The sequence below is a fragment of the Physcomitrium patens genome, chromosome 2 (assembly GCF_059467195.1).
Source record: "Physcomitrium patens ecotype Gransden chromosome 2, ASM5946719v1, whole genome shotgun sequence".
In the NCBI taxonomy this organism is placed as follows: domain Eukaryota; kingdom Viridiplantae; phylum Streptophyta; class Bryopsida; order Funariales; family Funariaceae; genus Physcomitrium; species Physcomitrium patens.
The window spans coordinates 24,594,839-24,618,160 of NC_143411.1; the positions used below are offsets into that span (position 1 = coordinate 24,594,839).

General features: G+C 34.9%; 3 protein-coding genes and 1 long non-coding RNA gene across 4 annotated transcripts; 2 read left to right on the forward strand and 2 right to left on the reverse strand.

Moving 5' to 3' along the window:
* Positions 1-2,256: 2,256 nt before the first annotated feature.
* On the reverse strand, positions 2,257-3,840 carry LOC112279145 (uncharacterized). The gene is made up of 2 exons (XM_024513299.3): positions 3,011-3,840; positions 2,257-2,817 (listed from the first exon to the last, which is right to left on the reverse strand). The coding sequence occupies exons 1-2, from the start codon at positions 3,499-3,501 to the stop codon at positions 2,520-2,522; spliced, it is 789 nt and encodes a 262-aa protein (XP_024369067.1). The 5' UTR covers positions 3,502-3,840; the 3' UTR covers positions 2,257-2,519.
* Positions 3,841-4,019: 179 nt separating this feature from the next.
* On the forward strand, positions 4,020-5,978 carry LOC112279146 (uncharacterized). The gene is made up of 2 exons (XR_002968893.3): positions 4,020-4,897; positions 5,147-5,978. It is a non-coding gene; the product is annotated as an uncharacterized LOC112279146 (long non-coding RNA).
* A 912-nt stretch (positions 5,979-6,890) lies between these two features.
* Positions 6,891-8,252, forward strand: LOC112278781 (chlorophyll a-b binding protein, chloroplastic). The gene is made up of 2 exons (XM_024512535.3): positions 6,891-7,134; positions 7,365-8,252. Exons 1-2 carry the CDS (start codon positions 6,986-6,988, stop codon positions 8,014-8,016), a joined length of 801 nt encoding a protein of 266 aa, XP_024368303.1. The 5' UTR covers positions 6,891-6,985; the 3' UTR covers positions 8,017-8,252.
* Positions 8,253-9,111: 859 nt separating this feature from the next.
* LOC112278780 (protein SUPPRESSOR OF K(+) TRANSPORT GROWTH DEFECT 1) lies at positions 9,112-13,071 on the reverse strand. Its single transcript, XM_024512532.3, has 8 exons — positions 11,853-13,071; positions 11,381-11,486; positions 11,029-11,227; positions 10,714-10,782; positions 10,486-10,560; positions 10,193-10,291; positions 9,741-9,905; positions 9,112-9,509 (listed from the first exon to the last, which is right to left on the reverse strand). The coding sequence occupies exons 1-8, from the start codon at positions 12,340-12,342 to the stop codon at positions 9,384-9,386; spliced, it is 1,329 nt and encodes a 442-aa protein (XP_024368300.1). The 5' UTR covers positions 12,343-13,071; the 3' UTR covers positions 9,112-9,383.
* Positions 13,072-23,322: the final 10,251 nt, after the last annotated feature.

Genomic DNA, 23,322 nt, shown 5'->3' on the forward strand with positions numbered 1-23,322 from the left:
TGTGTGTGTGTGTTTGTGTTTGTGTATGTATATTTTCACACATTCACCAAGAGAGTTATAGAACACGTAATACAATCCAGTTTATAGTGTTTTATTTGTTTGTGCGTTTGTTTTTTTGTGTTTGTTTGTTTGTTTGTTTGTTTCTTTTTTTCTTTTCCTCTTCACTTCAGATTAATAAATGATTGAATAATGATTTCTAGAACAACAAGGAATTTCGAAGCCATTGTGGAGAACTACCCAACCAACGGGATGACAGAACGTTTCAGGTGCTCATAATTGAGACAAGATGGAGTTCCTAGCGAGGTACAAAGACGTTGATCACACGTGGATGGATTTCTGGACGGGGTGACGAACGAACTCCTGGTACCTCGGAGGTCCTCCATCCACGTCAGCACCTCGATCCACGTGTGCCTCGATCCACGTCCCAACCCGTTAAAAGAGCCCCTTCCAAGGCAATAGAGGGAGGGAGGTCTACTTGGAGGCGCCACCTGTCATAGCCAATTATTATTATTTTCTTTCTGCTGCCCGTAATTAAATTATTGTTGGCTTTGGGGTTTGCTGGCCACTTTATACCTCTTACTCACCAAATTCCCCTCTTCCTCTTTCTTATTTATTTATTTTGAGTGAATATGTGAACTATCATAGTTTGTTGTTCAGAGTGCTCTTTAAAAGTATGTGAATAAATAAATAAATAAATAAATAAATAAATAAATAAGTGAGTTTTTTGTGAGAGTACGCGAGCAAGAGCGCGAGAGAGTGAGAGAGAGCAGTATAAACTACACTAAATCAGTGAATATTTCGAAACTTCAGTGAATGTAGGAGTGCCCAATTTGAGCACATTATTCAGATTGACAAAGCTTTTCAAGCGTACATGTTACTCTCTGACGTGTGGATGACTGTGTCTATAGAATAGAGTAGAGGTGAGGGTGTTAAGTAACGTGTGATACACATGGAAAAAACAGTTGGTGTTTGCTACAACTGGTCAAAAAGCACAGTGAGAAATCTTAGGCTCAGTCAGTCATTGTTAGATACGTCTTCAGACACCGGCAACAACTGGGTGTCCAGTGTAGAGTTTGGTGTCGGTATTGTCGGCAGCAGTTTCTTCTTCAAGTCAAACACCTCCATCTGAAATCATGCCACATCTAGTTGATCAAGTCCAAACTCAAAAGCCCATGGAGCAGAAAAGGATTTATTGTGTGGAGTATGGTCACCTGGGGGTTGAAAGATCTTGTCCTTTCGGTGGCAAGAACCTCCCTAGTTGACTGCAACTCGTGCAGATCAAACAAAGTATACTTCACGTCAAATGATAGACGGATTGTTGCGTACGCTCAAGTGCTTGCAGTTTTTCGAAGTGCATAATAATATTGAAGCCTAATCTGCATATGGCGTTCATATACATTTTGCGTGTCCTCGAGGACAGCCTTGAGAAAAGCGAAATCGTGTTCCAGTCTTAGATTCCCTGAATGGACCACATTGCACAGATTGTTGGAGTCTTCTTGCGCTCTTTCAGCAACAGCCACTCTCTCTTTTTCTATTTGTGCCTTGAGAGAAGCTGCGAACTTTCCTTCAGCATGTTGCTTGGTTTTCAAAGCCGACTACAGGTTTTTTGCTGCTTCCTCTTTACCTTTGAGTGCATTGGTAAGTTGTTTTACAAAGGTTTGTTTGCTTTGGTGAGCGGGCTACCTCACATGGGAAAAATTGTGCTAGAGTAGTATGGAGGAGGAGATGTCAGCCGTCAGAGAGAACTTCTGGACAATCAAAATGAAGGTAAGGAACAGATGAAGCGAGTCGTTACTCTGGACGTTTCACAGAAAGCTATCCATTTGCTTTTCAAAAACAGCAATTAATTGGCCAGAGTTTTGTCGTGGTTGTCTCTTTTTGTACTTGTGAATTAGAACACGTTCAAACTATTCAATTTCCACTCCACGTTTCTCAAGTTTCAGATTCACAAATTTGCATCTTCTTGATTGTCTAAACAGATTTCACATTTCCTCCACTTTGTTCATAACTACATGCTTATCAGACTGTGCAGTCAACAGAAAGGATACGTAATTTGCATGGCTGCATACAAAAGAGCAGGTGCTTGAGATTCAAATCTAAATCCTGGCTAGCAGACCTACACGTCTTAGCTACCTCATGTTACGTCAAAATAGCTGAATAAATGTTACCAGGGACCAGTTATCGGTTAGAGATAGAAATTTCTTATCATGTTGACACCGACATAGAAAGCAACTCACAATTGTTACAGCTTGAGGATTGTCTGAACGCAAAATTGATTAGTTGGTACATATCATAGGTAAGTTTGCATCAGACTAAGACTGACCCAGAATATTTCTAAGTGTTTTTAAAGGTGAGCATATACAAATTCCTACCAACCCTAGTAGACAGTAGATCCATTGTTGTGAAGTGATTCACTTCCTCATGCTTCCTTGCACGGGGTTGATGTCCTTGTTAGGGTATCTTCTCATGGCAGGAAGGAGAGATTCAAGGGTCTCAAAATGTGAAAGATACACGATTCTTCATTTTCTCTTACCGGATTTTTTCCTTCTCCGTTCTTCCTCCTCTTCTCGAGCTTTTTGCCGACCAGCTTTAAATCCCGCCACAGCAGCTGGAGTAAATGCCCTAAGATTGGGCGGCAGTTGAATAAGATCAGCAGGGTCGACTTCGTCTTCCTTTGCCGTGCTTGGTTTATCATCTTGCCCATATTCTTCGAAGTTATCGTCACTATTTTGGCTGGCGTTTCTGAAGACTGTCTCCTTGAAGATCCACGTGGGAGCCAAATAATTCCCCACCCAGAACAGAAAGATCAAAGCCATGCTGCTCACAAAAAAAGTACCCACATCAATTGCTGGTCATGAATTTTAGCAATTTGAGACTTTAAATACATGCTGGAAAGCTCAACTGGTTGAACAGCTAGCGAAATTTCATTGACTTGATGGCTGTACGAAAACTGCGTAACTGAAATTGTACGATTCATTTCCAGGAAAACAAGCTGAGAAAAACATCTAACCTGACGAGAAAGAAGACCACAACGTCGTCGCCCTGCGTGGGGGAATATGGTGACGGCGCAACGGACTCTTCTAAAGGGGCTAACGCTTTTCTCGCATACTGCAATTTCTTGTCCCACCTGTACCGAACAAAACCCACCGGGTCCTCCAAGAGAGTCACCTCTTTCGTCGAGCCCTCCGCGAAGACACTCCCCACTGCCGGTGCTGCTTCATTGAGCGCCACATTCGTTTGAGTATCCTTGAGCTGCGGTGCTGTCATTTGAAAACCCGTGGTGGAAACCTCTACTACCCCTGGTGAAGGATAAGGTTCCCACTGGTCACCAACTAATTCAGCGCTCACCACATTTGTTGACAACGCATGCTGGGTGCGTGCCAGGCGATGATTCCTTAACACATTTGAAAAACAAGAGCCTCCACAATCACGCCTAAACCCTGAAGAAAAGGGTAGAATTCTGCAAGGGTTGAAGCTCAAGCTTCGACTAACTAACGACATGGCTATAACCCACCTCCTCCCACTATCTGCTAAAGAGATACAGCTTGTAGCTATGGAAACACAGCTTCTGAGTTCATCTACAATCTATCATGACTACCAAGAATTCAAGCCCCTAAATCCGGCTCCCATACAATTGCAAAATGCAGCACATGTGCAATTAAATTTCAATGCCCTCTGAGCTCTCCTACAATCCATGCAAGTGCTTGTCCCCCAGTGCTTACAGAGCTCAACCTAGAACTTCATTCGAGAGCAAATTTGTGCAGCTGCTTGGGTGCCCGCTCAGTCACTACGGGAACCCATATGAGCAACCCTGTTTTTTCTGGACCGCCGATGCTGTCCTCTGTTCCCGTGGATGAGGCATTAGTGGCGATGGGACTTTTGCTTTATACGTCATCACGGATGAACTGTTGCTTTGCGAAGTGGATTGGACGGTGATGAGTGGCATCATCAGAATGCTCAGGCGCCTTATTGCCCTCTCATGTACACTGGAGTAGTGATGGGATGCGATACAGAATTTCTCCTGTGTGTAGACTATTTCGGATCTTGTATGTGTGTGTGTGTGTGTGTTTGTTGAAGAAAATTTGGACTTAGAGGAACTGCGTGTGGGAGGTGTTCAGTGATTGGGTGGTTCATGGCCATGGCTATAGCGGTAGTGATGCAGCCCACTGTCCTGTGCGGACTATGTGTGATGGGGGGCCTTGTCCTCTTCGTTGCCTGTTTTGTCCCCTCTCTCTCTTCCTTGATCCCTAAGCATTGCCAAGAAAGTGGAACGATCTAACTTGTCTGCCTCTTTTACTTTATATCTCAGGACTATGCTCTACCCAGTGTTGCAGGCTATGGCACACGGAATTTTCCAGTTCTCAGCAAGAAACCGAAAGGTTATCAGTGTAGGTGTACAGAGCTTAGAGCAGGCCGGCGAAGCAATTGTGCACCCATAGTCATATCAGAGTCTCGACTGTACCCTTAGTAAATTCTTACTACGTATTCACTTCGAGAATTGCAATACATCTGAGGTTCGGTTGTGCCGTGGTACCGGTGGTTGAACCTTCCATCTCTCCCTCTGAGGTTGCTAGTTTCCATCCCATGAATCCGAGTATTCCAGGTTAAAGTGGGACCTCTGCCAGTTTCACGGATAGGGCTAGGCATCTGGTTTCCCTTCTTTAGGGATTGGAAGAAGATATGGATGCGGAGTTGCGGGAAGTTCTTACAGTTACAGACAACAAGAGCATCAGTCTTTCCAATACTACTGTTTCTTACCAAGCTAGAAATCTGACTCATCGAAGCGAATTTCTGCTCAAAAAACTTATCCACAGGTATCCAGGTTTGTCGAGAATTCCTTAAACAAGAACAGAATGGACGCAGAATGCCAGAGATCACAGTTAAGCATGCACATCAGGTGGGTCTATTTAGTATAAATATCTTATGAGCCGATTCAATGACTTCAATACTATCTTTATTTTCTGTTCTTTTCTTTTCTATATGAAATTATGGCTTGGAAGGCGTAGTAGACCAAGAGCAAGTTGTGGAGAATGTGCACATTGCTATCGAGTTCCCAGCATATCCACTCATGGCAATTGTGGGTCCCTACCAGTATGCTGATCTCATTTTTATTGTATTTCTCTTGAAAACTGGTGAGTTACTGCAGACAGACAAATTAATTCATTGTAAACAACTCACTCTGAGCTTGACTTATTACTGAACACACTGAAGCCGACTGCAAGGAGAGCTCAGATTTGCTCAGGTAGAACTACAATCCTGCGTCTGTTTTAATGCCTTAAAACAACTATTTTCAGCAACAATTATCATATTACAACAATCATCTTGTTCTTTTCTTAACCACATTTGTTATTGTTAACCTAGATTGGATGAACAACCCGTTAACTATATTCATTTACAAGCTCTTTTGTCAAGATTACCATAAAAAGGAATCTCTGGTCAACAAATATTTTACCGAAGATTTTTTTAAGATGTATTTTTTTAAGATGTATTTTTTTAAAATGTTAATTGCCGTGTTTGAACCTTTCTTCTACAAAAATTCATATGCGAACTTCATACATTAATCTAACCTAGATGTTTACCATGACAACTGTTTTTTTTATGAAGGAAAATTTCTCACAGCTCTTTAATAAAACATGAAAGAATGTTTGGATTAAACTTGCTATTCAAAAACTTCCCTTAATGTATGTATCAAAGGAGGCGTTCTTACCCATTTGTTGAAAAGGAGACTAGAATTAAAACTAGGAAATAAAACGTGGAGACTAGGAGACTAGAGATAAAACGTATAAACATTTTAACCATCGGTTTGTGCGAGTTGTAAACTTTAGAGTTTAATAGTTATATTATTAAAAATAAGTACAAATTGCAAACTAATGTACTTGGTATAGTAAAACATTTGATAAATGATTCTTTATTATGATATGATCATACCTTGGAAGTTTTGTAAACAATAATAAACAAAAAAACCAAGTTGTAGAGAAGATTGCAATCATTCATTGTATCAATTCGTTGTAATGTATTATTAAATGTATCTCATTGATGGCTAATAGTTGATTTAAACAAATGTATGTAATCAGATTTATGTATTTTTTGTTTATAATTTATATACTCCATTATAATGTTACAGAGTTCATTATCAGAGTTAGAGATGATGTCACAAACACCAAAATTGGGATTAATTTAGAACCATACATTTTTTCCACATTCTTTCGGAATCTTTTAGCATATCCAATACTACTTTCGAAAACAAATTGTGTAAAAAATTGAGATGACATGATCTACAAGAAAGTGCAGTGAAAAACAAACTTAGTTTTCTCACACAAAATATATAATTCTCAAGCAACGAAACTGCTTCAAAGCACACTTGATAAAGTTCAACACACTGAATTACTACACCATCAAAAAAAAAAAAAAAAAAAAAAAAAAAACCTATCAAATTATTCACATCAAAGAGTACATTTTGTACCCATTACCACATAAAAGTAAAAATACTAATTCTATTATTATTATTATTATCATCAACACCGTGACAACAACATGAGCATTACCACCAAGCCAAGTGTAAGAAGCTGCCATAACATGTAGTAACTAGTGGAGGGAGTGGTTTGTTACTACTCCAATTCGGCAACAACAACTCCAAGAGCACGGAGCTCACTGATGCAGCGTCGTGGCGAGAGGAACGCGACCGATTTGGGGATAGATAGACCATGCAAACGGGGAATCCCTGAGGGCCAGTGTGAACCGTGGAGCAGGGACCTGATCTGTGCGCAATCCGGCCGCGCACCGCCCTCCCCAATGGCTATCGCCCACGCGGCCGCTCTCTCACTTCTGATATTGCCCCTGATACTATAAACCCACGCTCTGGCCTCTGCTTCCTCCACAAACTCGTTGCTTTCATCTGCAGGCTTTTGAAATCTCTCACATTGCTTTACTATTAAATTTTTTGGTTTTCTGATCTAGAGAACGCTAGGTCGTTCAACCAGTCACCATGGCCGCCGCTACCGCCATGCACTCCACCACCTTGGCTGGACAGAGCCTGTTCAGGTTCAATGAGCTCTCCAGCAAGGTGGGTTCCAGCCAGGCCCGCGTCTCCATGAGGAAGACTGTGAGCAAGTCCTCTGGCAGCGACAGCATCTGGTAGGTTTCTTAGATCCCGGTGCTCAATTCTGCCTTATTGGGTTCTGTCTCGTGGGCCCTCATTGTATGACTTAGAAACGCAGTGCTGGTTCTTATCATTTTTCGGCCTTGTGTCCTTAATGTCGTAACACGGGATGATTGTGTCGGCATCGTAGTCATTCTGTGTAGATGTATAATCCTTGAAAATGTGAGCATTGCCCTGAGGCTGTTCCACTATCTTGGCATTGCAGGTATGGCGCTGACCGACCTAAGTGGTTGGGCCCATTCTCTGGTGAGACCCCATCATACCTCAACGGTGAGTTCGCTGGTGACTACGGCTGGGACACCGCCGGACTCTCCTCCGACCCCGAGACCTTCGCCAGGAACAGGGAGCTAGAGGTCATCCACGCCCGGTGGGCTATGCTTGGAGCTTTGGGATGCCTCACCCCTGAGCTTTTGGCCAAGAGCGGTGTGAAGTTTGGCGAAGCCGTGTGGTTCAAGGCCGGTGCTCAGATCTTCAGCGAGGGAGGTTTGGACTACTTGGGCAACCCCAGCTTGGTGCACGCTCAGAGCATTCTAGCTATCTGGGCAAGCCAGGTTATCCTTATGGGAGCCGTCGAGGGATACCGTGTTGCCGGTGGACCCTTGGGTGATGTGACTGACCCCATCTACCCCGGAGGCTCGTTCGACCCCTTGGGTTTGGCTGACGACCCCGACACCTTCGCTGAGTTGAAGGTGAAGGAAATCAAGAACGGACGTCTGGCTATGTTCTCCATGTTCGGATTCTTCGTCCAAGCCATTGTTACTGGAAAGGGACCCCTTGAGAACTTGAATGACCACCTTGCGGACCCCGTTGCTAACAACGCTTGGGCCTATGCTACCAACTTCACCCCCGGAAACTAGAGTGAATCTGACGAAACGACTGGCAGCGGCTTCTATGTTGACGCTGTTGCAGAGGGACTAGTGAAGGGTCGGTGCTCGACACACTCCTCTATCATAGCTGCAAGTGAGGAGAATGTAGACACCTAGGAATCTGCTTGTCAGTTACTCTTTGCCCTTATGTCTTCTGTGGGATGCACGATTACCCAATTGATGTGCGTGTCCGCAGTGTAAATATATATGAACAAAAACTTTTGATATTTCTGCTTTGCAACTAGCAACTCATCTCATGTGGAAAACCAAATTGGATTGTCAATTCCCATCTAGAAATATCCTTTCAACCAGAACTCACTTTCACCTCCTGTAATGACTAGAAACAAGAAGCCTGAGAAACCGGGACAGAACACCCATCAATATCACAAGATGTAACAGCTTTATTTAATTAGATATAACATCGAAATGGAATGTTAATAAAATCTGTGAACAACAAATAAAAAACATAGTGCATAAACTGTCATACTGTTTGTCGACCTGAGCGACGCCTATACCAACGCAATTGCACGATGGGTGTACAACATCTGCGACCATACCATGTGTATAATGAAAGTGTATTTCAACTGTGAGTCAATACCAACGATTACAATGACGGGAAAAATTCTTCACCGATTATTATCAAAGACATTGGAAAAGAACATTGTCCAGACTTCATCTTGTAGATATATTGTTGTCTAATTGGCCAACACAAACCATAATTGATACAAAAAAGCATTGCAGTTCAGATTACTAACATAAAATATTTTGTAATAATCTATAATCAATTTTCTTCTGCTTCCATCTATTTGTCTGTCGGCCTTAAACCTTGCCAAAATGTAATCAATAAAACAAATCGTTTACTTCCTCTCCATGAGATTTTAGCCATGTAAAATCAAATAACTACTATGTAAAGCCTATGATAGAATATAGGAGTGGAAAATAGTTGAGAATAGTCATGTGATGATGTAACCAACACTAGAGCACTCCATGCATTTTACGAGAACATGGACACAGAAGAAAAAAAACCAGCACACATGGTTGCTGCAGAATCGGAAAGAGAAACATAACCAATCTAAAAGGTAGATGTACAATCCAAATTATTTTTTCAATGTATTAACAAAAACTTTAACCTATTGATTCTGCTTTTACATAAACAATGCCACCTTGTTGCGACTGATGCAACTCACCCATGAAAAGGCAACCGACAAGTAGCTTCCTTCCCTTCATGTTGAAAGAGTGCACAACTGGCAAGTCGGAAAACTTCCGTAATTTACTCTTAGGCTACCGTACCTACGACGTTCTATTTCGTCTGTCTTCCGTAACCCAGAACCTTCCAAATTCTTAACTCGAAGCACCATTCAACCTTCTTCACCAAATTCTTTGGTGAATTTCTCTTGAATAATAAGGTCGCCTTTGCTGACAGTGGGCCTCTGCTTTGCGAGGACTTTGTCGAAATCTGATTTTGTGATTGGAGGTGGTAAAATCTGTTCTCGATTCAGAAGTTCGACTTTAGTATGTAAACTTCATTCAAAGTAGCAGGAAAAGCCATTTCACATACAACAGGACAGAAACTGCTCGAGTGACATCCTCTTCTTGATTATGCCATGACCAGATCCAAGCAACAATAAATTGGCCATATCGTTTTTCTCGACTTCCTGAAGGAAAGGGAACACAAGAAATGAATAGAATAAATCACGTCTAGCGAGAATTCGTACCTTCGATGCCTGCCCTTCAGCGGCAAGCTCCGTCATAGTGGTTTGCCTAGCACCTGGTTCTCGGGGCCCACAAGGCATCCACATCTCTCCTTCTTTGGTATTAATTCTTTTGAAATGCATAGCATCTTGGGTCTTACGAACAGGCTCAAATAGTACATCTTTCACCTGTTCACAAAAAGAAACAATCATATTGAAAGTTGGTAAAAAAGAAAACGTTTCAATAAGAAACTCGGAAAAAACTCATTATCAGCACTCTAAACATCTATCGCGACGAAGTACCGAGTTGATCAACAGCACCTAATCTAATGGTATGAAACTGTAATATCTTAATCTCCCTCTGACTGATACTCATACCGAACAGTTTCTACTGTGTTATCTTCGTGTAAAACACTTCATGTTTCTGAGAGCCGATGATGATAGTGATGTGATTAAAGAGACAGGTAACAACTTACACAAACTGCAATATCCGAGCCTGAAAACCCATCAGTCTTCCTAGCCAGATCCTCATAATCACGTTCAGTCAGGTTGTTTGGCGTATCTCCCAAATGCACCTACAAAACAATAACGAGAGATATTTCTACAATAGCAGGAAGAGATTAAGTAATGAAATGCGAGGAGGCTAACATCCTTGTACAACAACCTGCTTCAAGACATAAATCAAACACAATAACTAATACGGCATTTTCATGGAAAAGCACAATCGTTCGCTCCTGAACCTGAGTCAAGAATTGAGCGATACACATACCTTAAACATGTGCTGCCGAGCCTTAGACTCCGGTAGTGGGATGTAGATACGCTTGTCGAAACGTCGCCTCACCGCCTGCAATTCAAAGCAAACCTCTTGAAAAGCATCATTTAAAATAAAGTTTGAAAAAGTAGTTTGAACTTTAAAATAAAACAAAATAAAATAAAATAGAATCACTTAAATAAGATAAACACGCACTTCACTGCCATATCAATGAAGCAACCTCACCTGATCCAAAGAGTAGGGCGTATTTGTAGCAGCTAACACAAGAACCTTAGTGTCTTGATTGCCGACACCCTGAAACAGACACCAAGACAAGCGTTACATACCTCCATCTCAAGACTGTAAACTCACACATCACAGCCAAATCACTCAAATCAACACATCGATATTGATTCTTCAATAACGTTGTAATCCATAACTAAGCTGAACAATAACGTTGTATCCACGGTGCTGATGGTCCATTTCAAAAAAAGACGAAAAAATTTAAACCACATAAATTGTTCATGACAGTTGCATTTAGACTGAAAGGAACAATCTGACCTGCATTTGAACTAGCAACTCAGTCTTGATACGACGTGAAGCCTCGCTCTCATTTCCTTCACCTCGAGTACCGCATAAAGAATCAATCTCGTCTATGAAGATGATGGATGGAGCAGCTTCACGGGCCATTTGAAACAGATTTGCAACAAGCTTCTCACTCTCTCCCATCCACTTTGACACCAAGTCTGAAGAGGAAATACTGCAGAGGAAAGTAATAATCAGTCCCAGAACCACCAGTCCAAGTATACTAAAGGTTTAACAACCTCATTTCTCGCTCGTCCCGGAGAATTCTTCATTTAGCCAAAGTTGGTAATACAAGATGATCGTGTCCAAATTATGCTTCGACAGTTACCTAAAGAATGTAGAATCAGCTTCCGTAGCAACAGCTTTTGCAAGATACGATTTTCCAGTCCCGGGGGGCCCATACAACAAAAATGCTCGCCATGGTCTTCGCTTCCCTGCATTTCAATATTAGAAGTCATCTTGTTAAGACATACATTAACGTTCACAACTCGCTGGTTCGATTTCGAAATTGACCTGTTCAGACTTCTAGGTTTTCCAGCGTGTGCACATACACCCGTTCGAACCGAAATGCACCAAAAAGCCAAAATGAACCCAAAATCTGACAACACCTGACCACTCCCAATTAAACATTCATCTGTTTCTCTAAATACTGCGAAGAAAAAGTGACGAGGCAATTCGAATTGACACATATGAGTTCCTTCCAACAATCATAGATGAGCAGAAGGAACAAGTCCATTAACCTCTCCAGAACCACTCCCAGTATCATAACGGTCAAACCGCAGAGAGCTCTTCTTCCAAACCTGTGAAAAATTGGGGAAACTTCACGGGCAAGATCACTGCCTCCTGCAACGCCTGCTTGGCACTTTCAAGTCCAGCAACATCAGCCCACCGAACATTTGGCTTTTCCCGTATGATTGCCGAGTTCAGCCCTGATCTCAGCTTCTGCTGCTCGGGATCCTCGCTGTCACCATCACCATCACCCCCGCCACCATCCTTCTTCCCTGATTTCGACTTCGGTTTAGCTTGAACTGCCGCGTCTCCATTTGCAGAGGGTCCAGTGGGGCCATCGTCCAAAACGGCTCGAATCTCCTCCGCCCTCCTCAAATACTCCGTGAACTTCTGAGTGATGGCCTCCTTGATTTTGGGATTCTTCTCATACTTTAGATGCGTCTTGAAGTACTCAAGCGCGTTCATGTACAGCGGAAACGCTTTGGCATAGTTCCCTGCGTTGTCTTCCGCTACGGCTTGACGCACATATTCTATGGCCTGCTCTTTGAAGTTGCTGTACATGGCTATCCCCTTCTCTACACACCTTGGGTCAAACAATCCTACCTCCCTTGTCAACTACGAGCATGCTGAAGATCACCAACTCCCGCTATCACGCAGAAACCAACCAATCTAGGGATCAAAATCTCCTCACCCCTGATCACAACCTCCCACACAAGAATCCCACTGCACGTCCACAATTACACCTCCACCGCCACTTCACCACCCTCGCAACAAGCCAACCCTGTCTTCCCACACCGACAGCGCACCCCGAAACCCTAGCTTGTCCAAAAAGCACCCCTGTCCCCTCCGATGCACAATCCCAAAATCCCAACGCAACCCAAAACTCACAAACCTCTCCAAACCGCCTCCGAACGAATGCTACCGTGCGAGTGATCCAATGAAATCCCGGAAGAGCTGAGGATACTCTCCAAGAATACAAAGCACGCTAAGGGTTCGGTCAAACCGTAGCGGAAGATTGGAGAATCGAGGGGACAAGAGGCAAAGCATTAATTTCCGAAGAAGGGATGTAGACGGGGCGATTACGGCAGAATAACGGAGACGAGAGGGACGGGGAAGGAAGACATCAGGGAGGGAGGGAGGGAAGGGCGAGGAGAGTGATCGGAGTCAAGAGCAGTGCAGTGCAGTGCAGTGATTCAGTGAGCTGAGTTGCAGAGAGACGCGGCTAAGGCGGGCGGAACCACGGAGAAGCAGCAGCAGCGGCACTGCGATTCTACCGCCAGCGTTGATTGCCCCGACCTGGCCTTCCGTTCCAGATCGCTCCAGGTATATGATGATTCCTCTGGGTGTCAATCTGTATACACCCGGTGGCGTAACCTAGTATCAATGTGAAAAATCTGGGTGTGTTCAGGAGGATTCGACTCGGTCAACGTGATGAACGTATGGTGGATGATAAAGTGTAGTACTCTGTAGCTTGCACGGGATTAGGCACCGCTTTTGACCGGAGTTCCTGTTTGCCAGAAATTTTGTTAATCTTGATGATTTGGTAGATTGAAATTGGTAGATTGGATTTGGATATCGTTCTCTGCAAATTTTGATAATTTTCATCAATGTTACTGCATTTCATTAAATTATTTTTGAAATATTTAATTAATTTTGTGACCTGATGCCTGGTATTAATTAATTCCATCTTATTGAAAAAAAATTATAAAAAAAATCCAAATAAATATGTATATGTATATATATATATATATATAGAACAATACTGGTGAGTAAGTATCTTGGGGCAAAAAAAAAACATCTTCATGTTCCTATCATCTTAAAATTATTTATATACATGATGGCAATGGATAGGTAGACATGCTTTACACTATATAATAAAAATTATTACATCACAACTTTTACAAAATAAATTAGTTTTTAATATTTTAAAATGATATATGTTTATATTATAGTGTTGAAAGATGTCAAAGTGTATAAAGCTTGAATAATGAGTATTTTTTTCTCTATTTTATGATAATTTAAAAAAAAATGAAAATCTTGATATTTTGCTTGAACATATTTTAACATGTCTACAAAACTTACTTTTTTAATCCAAAAACTTAATAACAATCAAACATATTTTTTTGATATTTATGAAAAATATAGATGTTTAATTAAACATCTACATAATGGATTAATGCAATATAAACACATTGCATGTTGATAGATAACAAAACAAATATATATATATATATATATATATATATATATAATAAATTAGATCTAGGTTAGTTAATAAAAAATATAAATGAAAGTTTTTAGTCATTTTAAAATTTATAATACTTGTCTCAAAACTCTCTTTAAAATTATCATACTTATATATATATATATATATATATATATATATAATTAATAAATAATAATAAAATATCAAAATTTATACTAGCATATAAAAAAGATTAAAAATAAATTATATAAATACTTTTTAGATTTTTAAATTATAAAACTATACATTAAATTTGAGCACTTGATTTTAATTTTAATTTTTTTGAATTTTTACAACCTTAATATAGTTATAGTAAAAAAATAAAATACATATTATTTATATTAAGGATATGAATTTCAAAGAAAGAAAATTCAATATACTCTTGTATCATTTGAAAAGACTAGAAAGTCATTTAAAGATGGCAATACATTAAATTAGAATGGCTATTGCTAAAGACAAAAAGAGTAGAAAGTCTTGAATAAGTCTAATGACTAGAAAGATGTTGATAAGAGTAAAGAAAGCTTCACTCTTGCTTCTATGTATACTATCTAACTAGGAGCTATGTGATAATATTCTATAGGACCTCAAATACAAGTTGACTTTGTAAGACATATATCTTAACTTACAAGGCAAGTTTTTTATATGTGTACTATATAATTAGCTTATTGTATAAGTTATCAACATGTATGATACATAATTAACTTGCTGGCCAAGTTTCTAACCTACCAATCACCTATAAACATATGTAAAGTCAAAATCACATCTATAAAGCTTTTAGAAAGCCTTTCTAAAAGACATTACAAAATTAATCTACTTTTATCTACTTTTACCTATTTTTACCTAATTATATATGTAATTATTGGAATAAATATATATATCCATGACATTACTCCTTCTTCTTGTCAAAGACTTGAATCTTGAAAAAAAAATCTTAATATTCTCTTTTGTCACTCAATAGAACTAGAAAATCACTCAAAGATGATATGGTATTAAATTAGAATGACTATTGCCAAAGACAAGAAGACTGAAAAGTCTTAAAACAAGATTAAAGACTAAAATGGGGTTGACAAGAATGAAAAAAGCTTCGCTCTTGCCTCCATATATATTCTTAATTAGGAGCTACATAGAAATATCCTATAAGATCTCCAAAATGTATTGAATTTATAAGACATATATCTTAACTTGCAAAGCAGTTTTCTACATGTATGTCACATAATTAGCTTATTTTGCAAGTTATCAATATGTGGTTAACTTGTTGATCAAATTTCTAATCTACCAATCAATTACAAACAAATATAAAGTCAAAGCTATGTATATGAAGCTTCTAGAAAGCTATTCTAAAAAATATTATGAAATAAATCTACTTTTATCTACTTCTACTTAATTATATAGATAAATATTAGAATAAATATGTATGTCTGTGATACTTCTAGAAATGAATTCTATGAAGAGCTGCCATCATCTTTCATGGATCTTATTTTTCTTCATCTTTATTTTGATGAATGTTAATAATAAAAAGCCTCAATCTTCTTTAATGTATTTACAAGATTCTTTGCTAGCTTCCATGTGCATTCAATAATATCATATCCGTGCTAATGAACAAGATATTCTAATCTAATTTAGTGTCACCTTTGAATCTAAGTCTACTTCTACTTCAAACTTTTAATTATTATTCACTTTTATAGGAAGAGGTGGTATTTGTCTTCTTTTTAAGATATTCATTATCTTATATGGCTCAAGAAGAGATACATGGAATATGAGATGGATCTTCATAAATCTTGATAGATGTAATTAATAAGCAATATAATTGATTTATTCACAAATAGAAAAAGGTCCAAGTCTACAATAGTTTAACTTGTCATAAGAACAAATAGTCCATATTATATCACCTATGTTAAATTATGGTTATTTTTTGTGATAGATATCTATATTGATCTTTTGTTGTTTTTGAGTTTTTGAGTTTTTGAGTTTTTTTTTTTTTTTTTTTTTTTTTTTAATTATGACTTTATTATTGTATGTAGCTCTGATGAATAATTTTCTTAATCTTTTCTTGCAAGATTATTAATTTTTAAAAAGTCAAAAATATTAAGTCATAGATGATAATCATAATTAACAAAGAAAGATGTCTGTTAAATAGAAGAATGTATTGAATCGTTGTATGCAAACTCTACCAATGGCAAAAGAATTATCAAATCATTTTGATGATAATTGATGATACACCTCAAATACTACTCGAAAACTTCATTCATCTATTCCATTTGTCCATCAGTTTGACAATGAAAGGCCAAAGATAGTTTATATCTACCTTCAATATATTAAAAAGAATTCTTCAAAATCTTAATATAAATTTTGTTTCTCTATTCGATATAATATTCTTTAGAAATCTATAATAGTAATAGATATTATCAAAGAAAAAACTTAGTTATTTATTTTCTTGAAATAAAATTTATAAATGGTAAAAAATGTACCTTTTTAGTGAAGCTATCTAGAATCACAAATATAAAATTATATAAACTTAAACTTAAAAGATCCATAATAAAATCCATAGAAATAAAAGACCATGATTAATTTGATATAGACAATCATTAGAAAAGTCTATAGGATCAATGACAAGGAATTTTTAATCTTAAACAAATGTCACATAATTATATAAAGGCTTTTCATAGCCTTTCATATTTGCAGCCACTAAAAATCTATAGAAATATGCTCCAAAGTCTTTTTATATCCATAATATCTTATTGCTAAAAAATTACGATGATTTTAAAGAATATCTAAACGTATTTTTTTTTGGAACATATAGGCAACCTTCCAAATAAAGTATATTGTCCTTGAATTTAAACTTAGAAGTATCATAAGATTTAGAAGAAGTATTTTTAATATTATTAATAAAATAATCAAATAACATATTTGATTGAACTTACTTGACAAAGCTTAAATTAAAAATTAATGTTGATTTTATTACTCAAAGATGAAATTGCTCAAGCTCCAAATTGATCATTCTTTATTGATCAAAAACTGCATCTCTTTCTTTTGTTATAAGATAATCACGTCTAGAAAGTACATCTAAAAAATCTTGTTATTTTTGAGGTTAATATGTAATCTTAAAAAAAAATCTTTATAATAACATACTTCAAAGAGCCTTCCAATGATTCAACATCTATGCTTACATGAAGTATTTAAGGTTCTTCTAATTTATATACACAATGACTACATTAGAAGTTCCTTCTATATAATGGCATTATTTATAAAAAGAAACAATAATTGCAAAAAATTCTTCATTGTAGATTTTATAGTTGATCTCTACTGCTAAAAATTTCTTGAAATGAAAAGCTACATGATGGAATTTGTAATCTATTTCTATTTGAAATAATATTGCATCTAATGTAAAGTTTGATATATTTCTTGTTATAAAAAATTCTTTAGAAAAGTTGATGCAATATAAGATTGGTGCAAAAATAAATTATTTTTTTAAAATATCAAATAATACTTTTGCTTTTTTATTCCACTCAAGTTTTTTTTTACAAGTCAAATGTATAAGTAAGGCTACAACTTTAAAAATGTTATTAATAAAGATTTGGTAGTAATTAAAAAAGTCCAAAAAATATTGTACATTTTTAATTATTCTAAAAATCTATCAATCTATGATAGTCTAGACCTTTTTTAAATCCATCATTAGGCCTATGTTGGAAATGATGTATCCTAAGAAGTCAATTTGATTAGTGTGGAATAAATACTTTTCTATCTTCACATACAATCCTAGATCTTTAAGTTTTTGTAACAGACAACAAACATAAAGTTTATATTTTTTTTATGTTCTTAGAATATATTAGAATGTCATATAAATAGTAGAAAATAAAATCATCAAGAAACTCACAAAAAATATCATTTATAAGAATTAAAAAGTAGTTGGTGAGTTTGTGAGTCCAAAAAGCATACCATTACATTCAAAATATCTATATCTAGTTTAAAATTAGTCTTCCATTCATCTCGTTCTTTGATACAGATCAAGTTGAATGCTTTTTCATAGATCTATTTTTATATAGACTTTTGCTTTCTTGATTTGGTCAAAAATTCTTAAAATCAAAAATAGAAGATATTTGTTCTTAATAGTGATCTTATTAAGTCATTAATAGTCTATATACATCTCAAAAGATCCATTTTTTTTCTTCACAAATAAGATAGGAGCTCTTGTTGGAGATTTTAAATGGCATATGAAATTTTTAACTAAATTCTCATCAATATATTTCTTTAGTATAGCTAGTTCATTTTACAATAAGTTGTAGATGAATCCAAATGGTAGTTGAATTTTTTCTTGCAAATCAATTGATCAATCATAGAGTTGGTGCTATAAAAGAATATATATATATATATATATATATATATATATATATATATATATATATAATCAAAAACATCTTAAAAATCTTGATATTCATTAGGAGTATCACTTAACATCTTTCCACCATTAAAAATGGGTGTGGCATATATAGCAAAATATGATATTTTTTTTGCCATATGCATAAAAGATTTTGTACCTACTAATAAAGATTTGAATGTACTCAACTTAGATATTTTTACTTAATTAATAGAATTTTGGATCGAACTACAAGATAAATTAAAGTTATAAGAAATCCAATCTATTTGAGGATTATACTTTTCTAACCATGATAATTCTAAAATAATTAGGTTAAAGGGAGATCTTATCATATTAAATATTACTATATTATTATTATTTTTAATTGCTATATTAAAAAAATAAAGTCATAAATAATATCTCTAGAAGTTAATAAATGACCATCTATGACTTCTACATGTATGGGTTTAGTTTTCTTGACTAATGGTATTTCTTGTTTTTTGACAAAGTCTTTGTTTATAAAACAAATTGAGGCTCTTGAATCTAATAAGGGAAAAATTATGATTTTTAGGTCGTAAATACACATCTATTGAAAAACAAGGCAAGGAATCTTAGAAGATAATAAGACCTTTACTAGGTATTGCACATGATTCAAGTCGCATGGTCTTTGTTGTAATTAGAAAAATTTGTTTTCCAACACATTGTCTTCTTTTGCAACCATACTCTTTATTTTGTAATTGTATTGCTTCTTTGAACAATGTTGAGCAATTTGCTTAGCTTCTCCATAATATAAGCATAAACCTTCTTGACAACATCGAGTCTATTTTTGCTCAATGAGAGATTTAAAATGTATTATACCAATTTGCATTGATTTCAGCTTTAAAGAATAAGTTTCTAAAAGCTTAGAAATTGTTATTATTACTTGAATTATTCTTTTTTAGCCAAATTTTTATTCTTAATGCCTTAGAAATATTCAATTATTGCATGAAATTGCTTGAATTATAAATTATTTCAAAGAATCTATTTTATGCATTAATAATAATAAATCTTTGATGTTATCCTTAAATCTATATTGAAATTGATTGATAAGGACTTTGTCATTCTAATCTACATTATAAGCAAGGTTTTGGTATTCAAAAATATATATAGTGGCTGATTGTGATTCTTATTGTAAAGATAAGAACTTAGATTGTACTACTCTTTTTTTATTATTTTTTCTAAATGTAGCCGTAAATACTTCTAAGAATGAATTCAAATCATGAAGCAATTGTAAATTCTTTTCTATCAAAGGTGCAAACTAATTGAGAGTACTTTTTTAAAAAAAAAATGTGTTGATGAACCCAACTTGGGTAAATCCATCAGAATATTAGAAAAGATATAATTCTAAATAAAGCTTAATTTTTTGCAAAAATCCTCAAAATTTTGATCTTGGTCCACCAAACTTCTAAAGAATTCTAATCTTTGCCTCCCTTATACTTATAAGAGGAATTTTTTTTGAATTTGGTTGTAAGGTTGATCTATTTTTTTCCCTCAATTATATAACTTCTTAGTGTAGACATTGAACTTCTTCTATAGGTGTAAAAATAATATTTCTATGGTTAGCATTGGTGATGTATGAAATTTCTATTCTAAGAGTATTGATAAGCTTATGAAGATTTACAATAGTTGTAAATCTATTCTCACTTCTATTAAGTATAGCATCCATGATTTTTTCTTCCATTTCAAATAGCTTAATAAATTTACAAGTCAAATTAGATAAAGATAATATACAACTTCTAATATGAAGTGAAATTTTTTACAAAGAGAAGTGATCCGCTTTCTTTAAGAAAAAATCAATGTTAGAAAATTAAGTTATTTATTTAAAGATAGGTAGTCCATAATTCTCAAAATACAACAATAGAAATAAGGTAATTCACTCACTTCTAAAAAAAGATAAGAAAAATGAGTTAGCACTTTTATCAAACTATCAAAGACATGAATGTCAAAGAAAAAAAACTCAATACATTCTTGTGTCACTTAAAAAGACTAGAAAATCATTCGAAGATGGTAATATATTGAAATAGAATGACTATTGTTAAAGACAAAAAGACTAGAAAGTCTTGAAATAGGAATAAAGATTAAAAAAGTATTGACAAGAGTTAAAAAGGCTTCTCTTTTACTTTTATATATACTATTTGACTAAGAGCTATGTAGCAATGTTCTATAGGACCTCAAACATGTGTTGACTTAGTAAGACACATATCTTAACTTACAAGGCAAGTTTTCTATATGTGAGCCATATAATTAGATTATTCTACAAGCTATCAATATGTATGACATATGGTTAACTTGTTGATTAAGTTTCCAACCTATTAATCAACTACAAACATATATAAAGTCAGAACTCCATCTATAAAGCTTTTAGGAAGCTTTTCTAAAAGAAATTATGAAATTAATCTACTTTTACCTACTTTTACCTAATTATATAGGCAATTATTGGAGTAAATATGTATGACCTTGACACTCTAATGCTTGAATGGTATTCTACCATTGAAGAAGTAATATGATTTGGTATAGATGTTGAAGCAATTCCAATCATCTTTATAACTTTACTTTCTTTTAATCTTATTTTTTCTTGTGGTGATAAATTAAATTGATGCATTGCAAGTATTAACTCCATTATTTTTTCTTGCATTTATGCAATTATATTCTTTATTTCAATGAGCTTAAATATAACACAATGAAAAAAAATCTAATATTATTCAAAAAAAAGTAAAAGAGATGACTTGAAAACAAAAAAAATTAAAAACCAGACCAATTTAGAAGTGGGTAATCCACAACTTCTAATATGCTTATGTCTTATTAAGAAAAAAAGATAATCTACTCTTAATTAAATAAACACAAAGCTTTCATATTGTAAATATACTCTTGTTAATTTGTCGAAGACAAGAATTTAAAAGAGATACGTAAACAAGTAAGATGTGTATAGAAGAGAGATGATAAAATCAAAATAAAGAAGTATGTATATTTAAGAAGAAAATAGAATGAATATTACTAAAGTCTAGAAAAAATAAAGACTCTTAAAACTAAACTAAAAGTAAAAAAAAAATAACAAAAGTAAAGAAGACATCATTCATGTTTCTATATATACTATCTAATTAGGAACTATATGATGACGTTATATATGACCTTTAATATGTGTACAACTTATAGGATATATATCTAACTTGCACAACAAGTTTCATGTATGTGCGCCATATATCCAATTTGTAGCATAAATCACCAATATGTGCAACATGTAGCTAACTTGTTAGCAAAGTTTTCAACCAATCAATTACCTATAGACATGTATACAAGCAAAGTAATATCTATAAAGCTTCTCTACAAGATATTATTGAATTTAATTATTTTTATATATTTCTACTTATCCATATTATCTATGTAATTATTGATGTAAATTTAGATATTTGTATTAATAAGATATATAAGTTATAGCCTCACTATAGTTTAAGTTCAAAGAATAGTAATACTAATAGACTATAGAATAATAATAAAAAACTAAATAATATTATTTTTTAAAATAAAAATTACTATTTTTATTTGATGCTTATATCAAAGATGATTTTGTAAGCACTAACATATTTTTTGAGAAATAAATTAAGTTTTAATGAATAAAAAATTAATATTAGAATTACTTTGTAAGAATATGAGATTCTATAACATATTCAAAATCCAAAAAATAATTTATTTAGTATCATAAGTAAGATAAAATTTCAATAAAATTTCAATGTGTTATCTATGTATAAAAACATATTTATAATTAAAATTCTAATTAAAATTTTAATAATATGTAAATAATATTTTATTTTTTTAATTATTCATAAAAATAACAACTTTAAACTTATTCCAATTTACATGTATTATAATTGTGTAGAGACCTAAATATAATATTTTTTGTAAAAATAGTTAAATTAAGTACAATTACAAAGTTAACTAATCTTATGTTACTTTCATGTTGTATATGTGAAATAACAAAGAATAATTCCTTTTAAAAAAACTAAAATCAAAATAACTATAAAGCTTTAAAGTTGGAGTTTTGGAATTAATATTAGTTGATTAATTATAACTAATTACCTAAAATTTTATTCAACTTTTAATAAATCTAATAATTTAAAAAATAATTATATTGCAACAAGACAATTAAAAAACACACCCATCTCCTTCCCTCTAAAAATATCATAAGCTAACATACATGATTTGCACATATTATATAAGAAAAAAAAAAAAACAAACAAACAAACAAACAAAAACAATCTTTGTACATGCCAACAAAATGTATTAGACAAAAGAAGCAACTAAGAAACCCACTTAATGTAACAACTTGAAGAAGACAATCCATCCTAAATTGCCACACCTTTCTTAAATGGATACCATTTTGTTGGATGTAACCAAGGTATCAATTCAAGGGTTGTTTTGCACAACTCAAAACAAATAATGTTGTTCAAAATTTCAACAAGTGGGTTTGTGAACTATGAACATAGAATTATCTTTCTTCAAAAAGATAATCCTTTCATAGATATCCTTTCACAACAACACTGACTAGCTGGAGTTGCATCCACGTAGAAACATGAATGAAACCTTTGGATATTTCTTATCAACTTAGCAACTTAGGCTTACAAACCAGTTAGCAAGTTGGAATTACTGACATATGTGTTGCTTGAATCACATCCAAGCCACTGGAACTCATGAAATAGGAAGAAGAAAACTATGGTGGTATCCTCAAAGAATGAATGATAAGGAGAATGAAACCAAAGCCATGACTTCTTCACAGGCTTTGCACCCAATTGGAAAACTAGCAAAAGTGTGAGTTTTATACTTCCATCGGCGCACAAAAGGGTAGAGAATGTGCTGGTTCTGTTCCGAAGTTTACCGACCGTGTTCATCGAAGCGAGCGATGGATGCC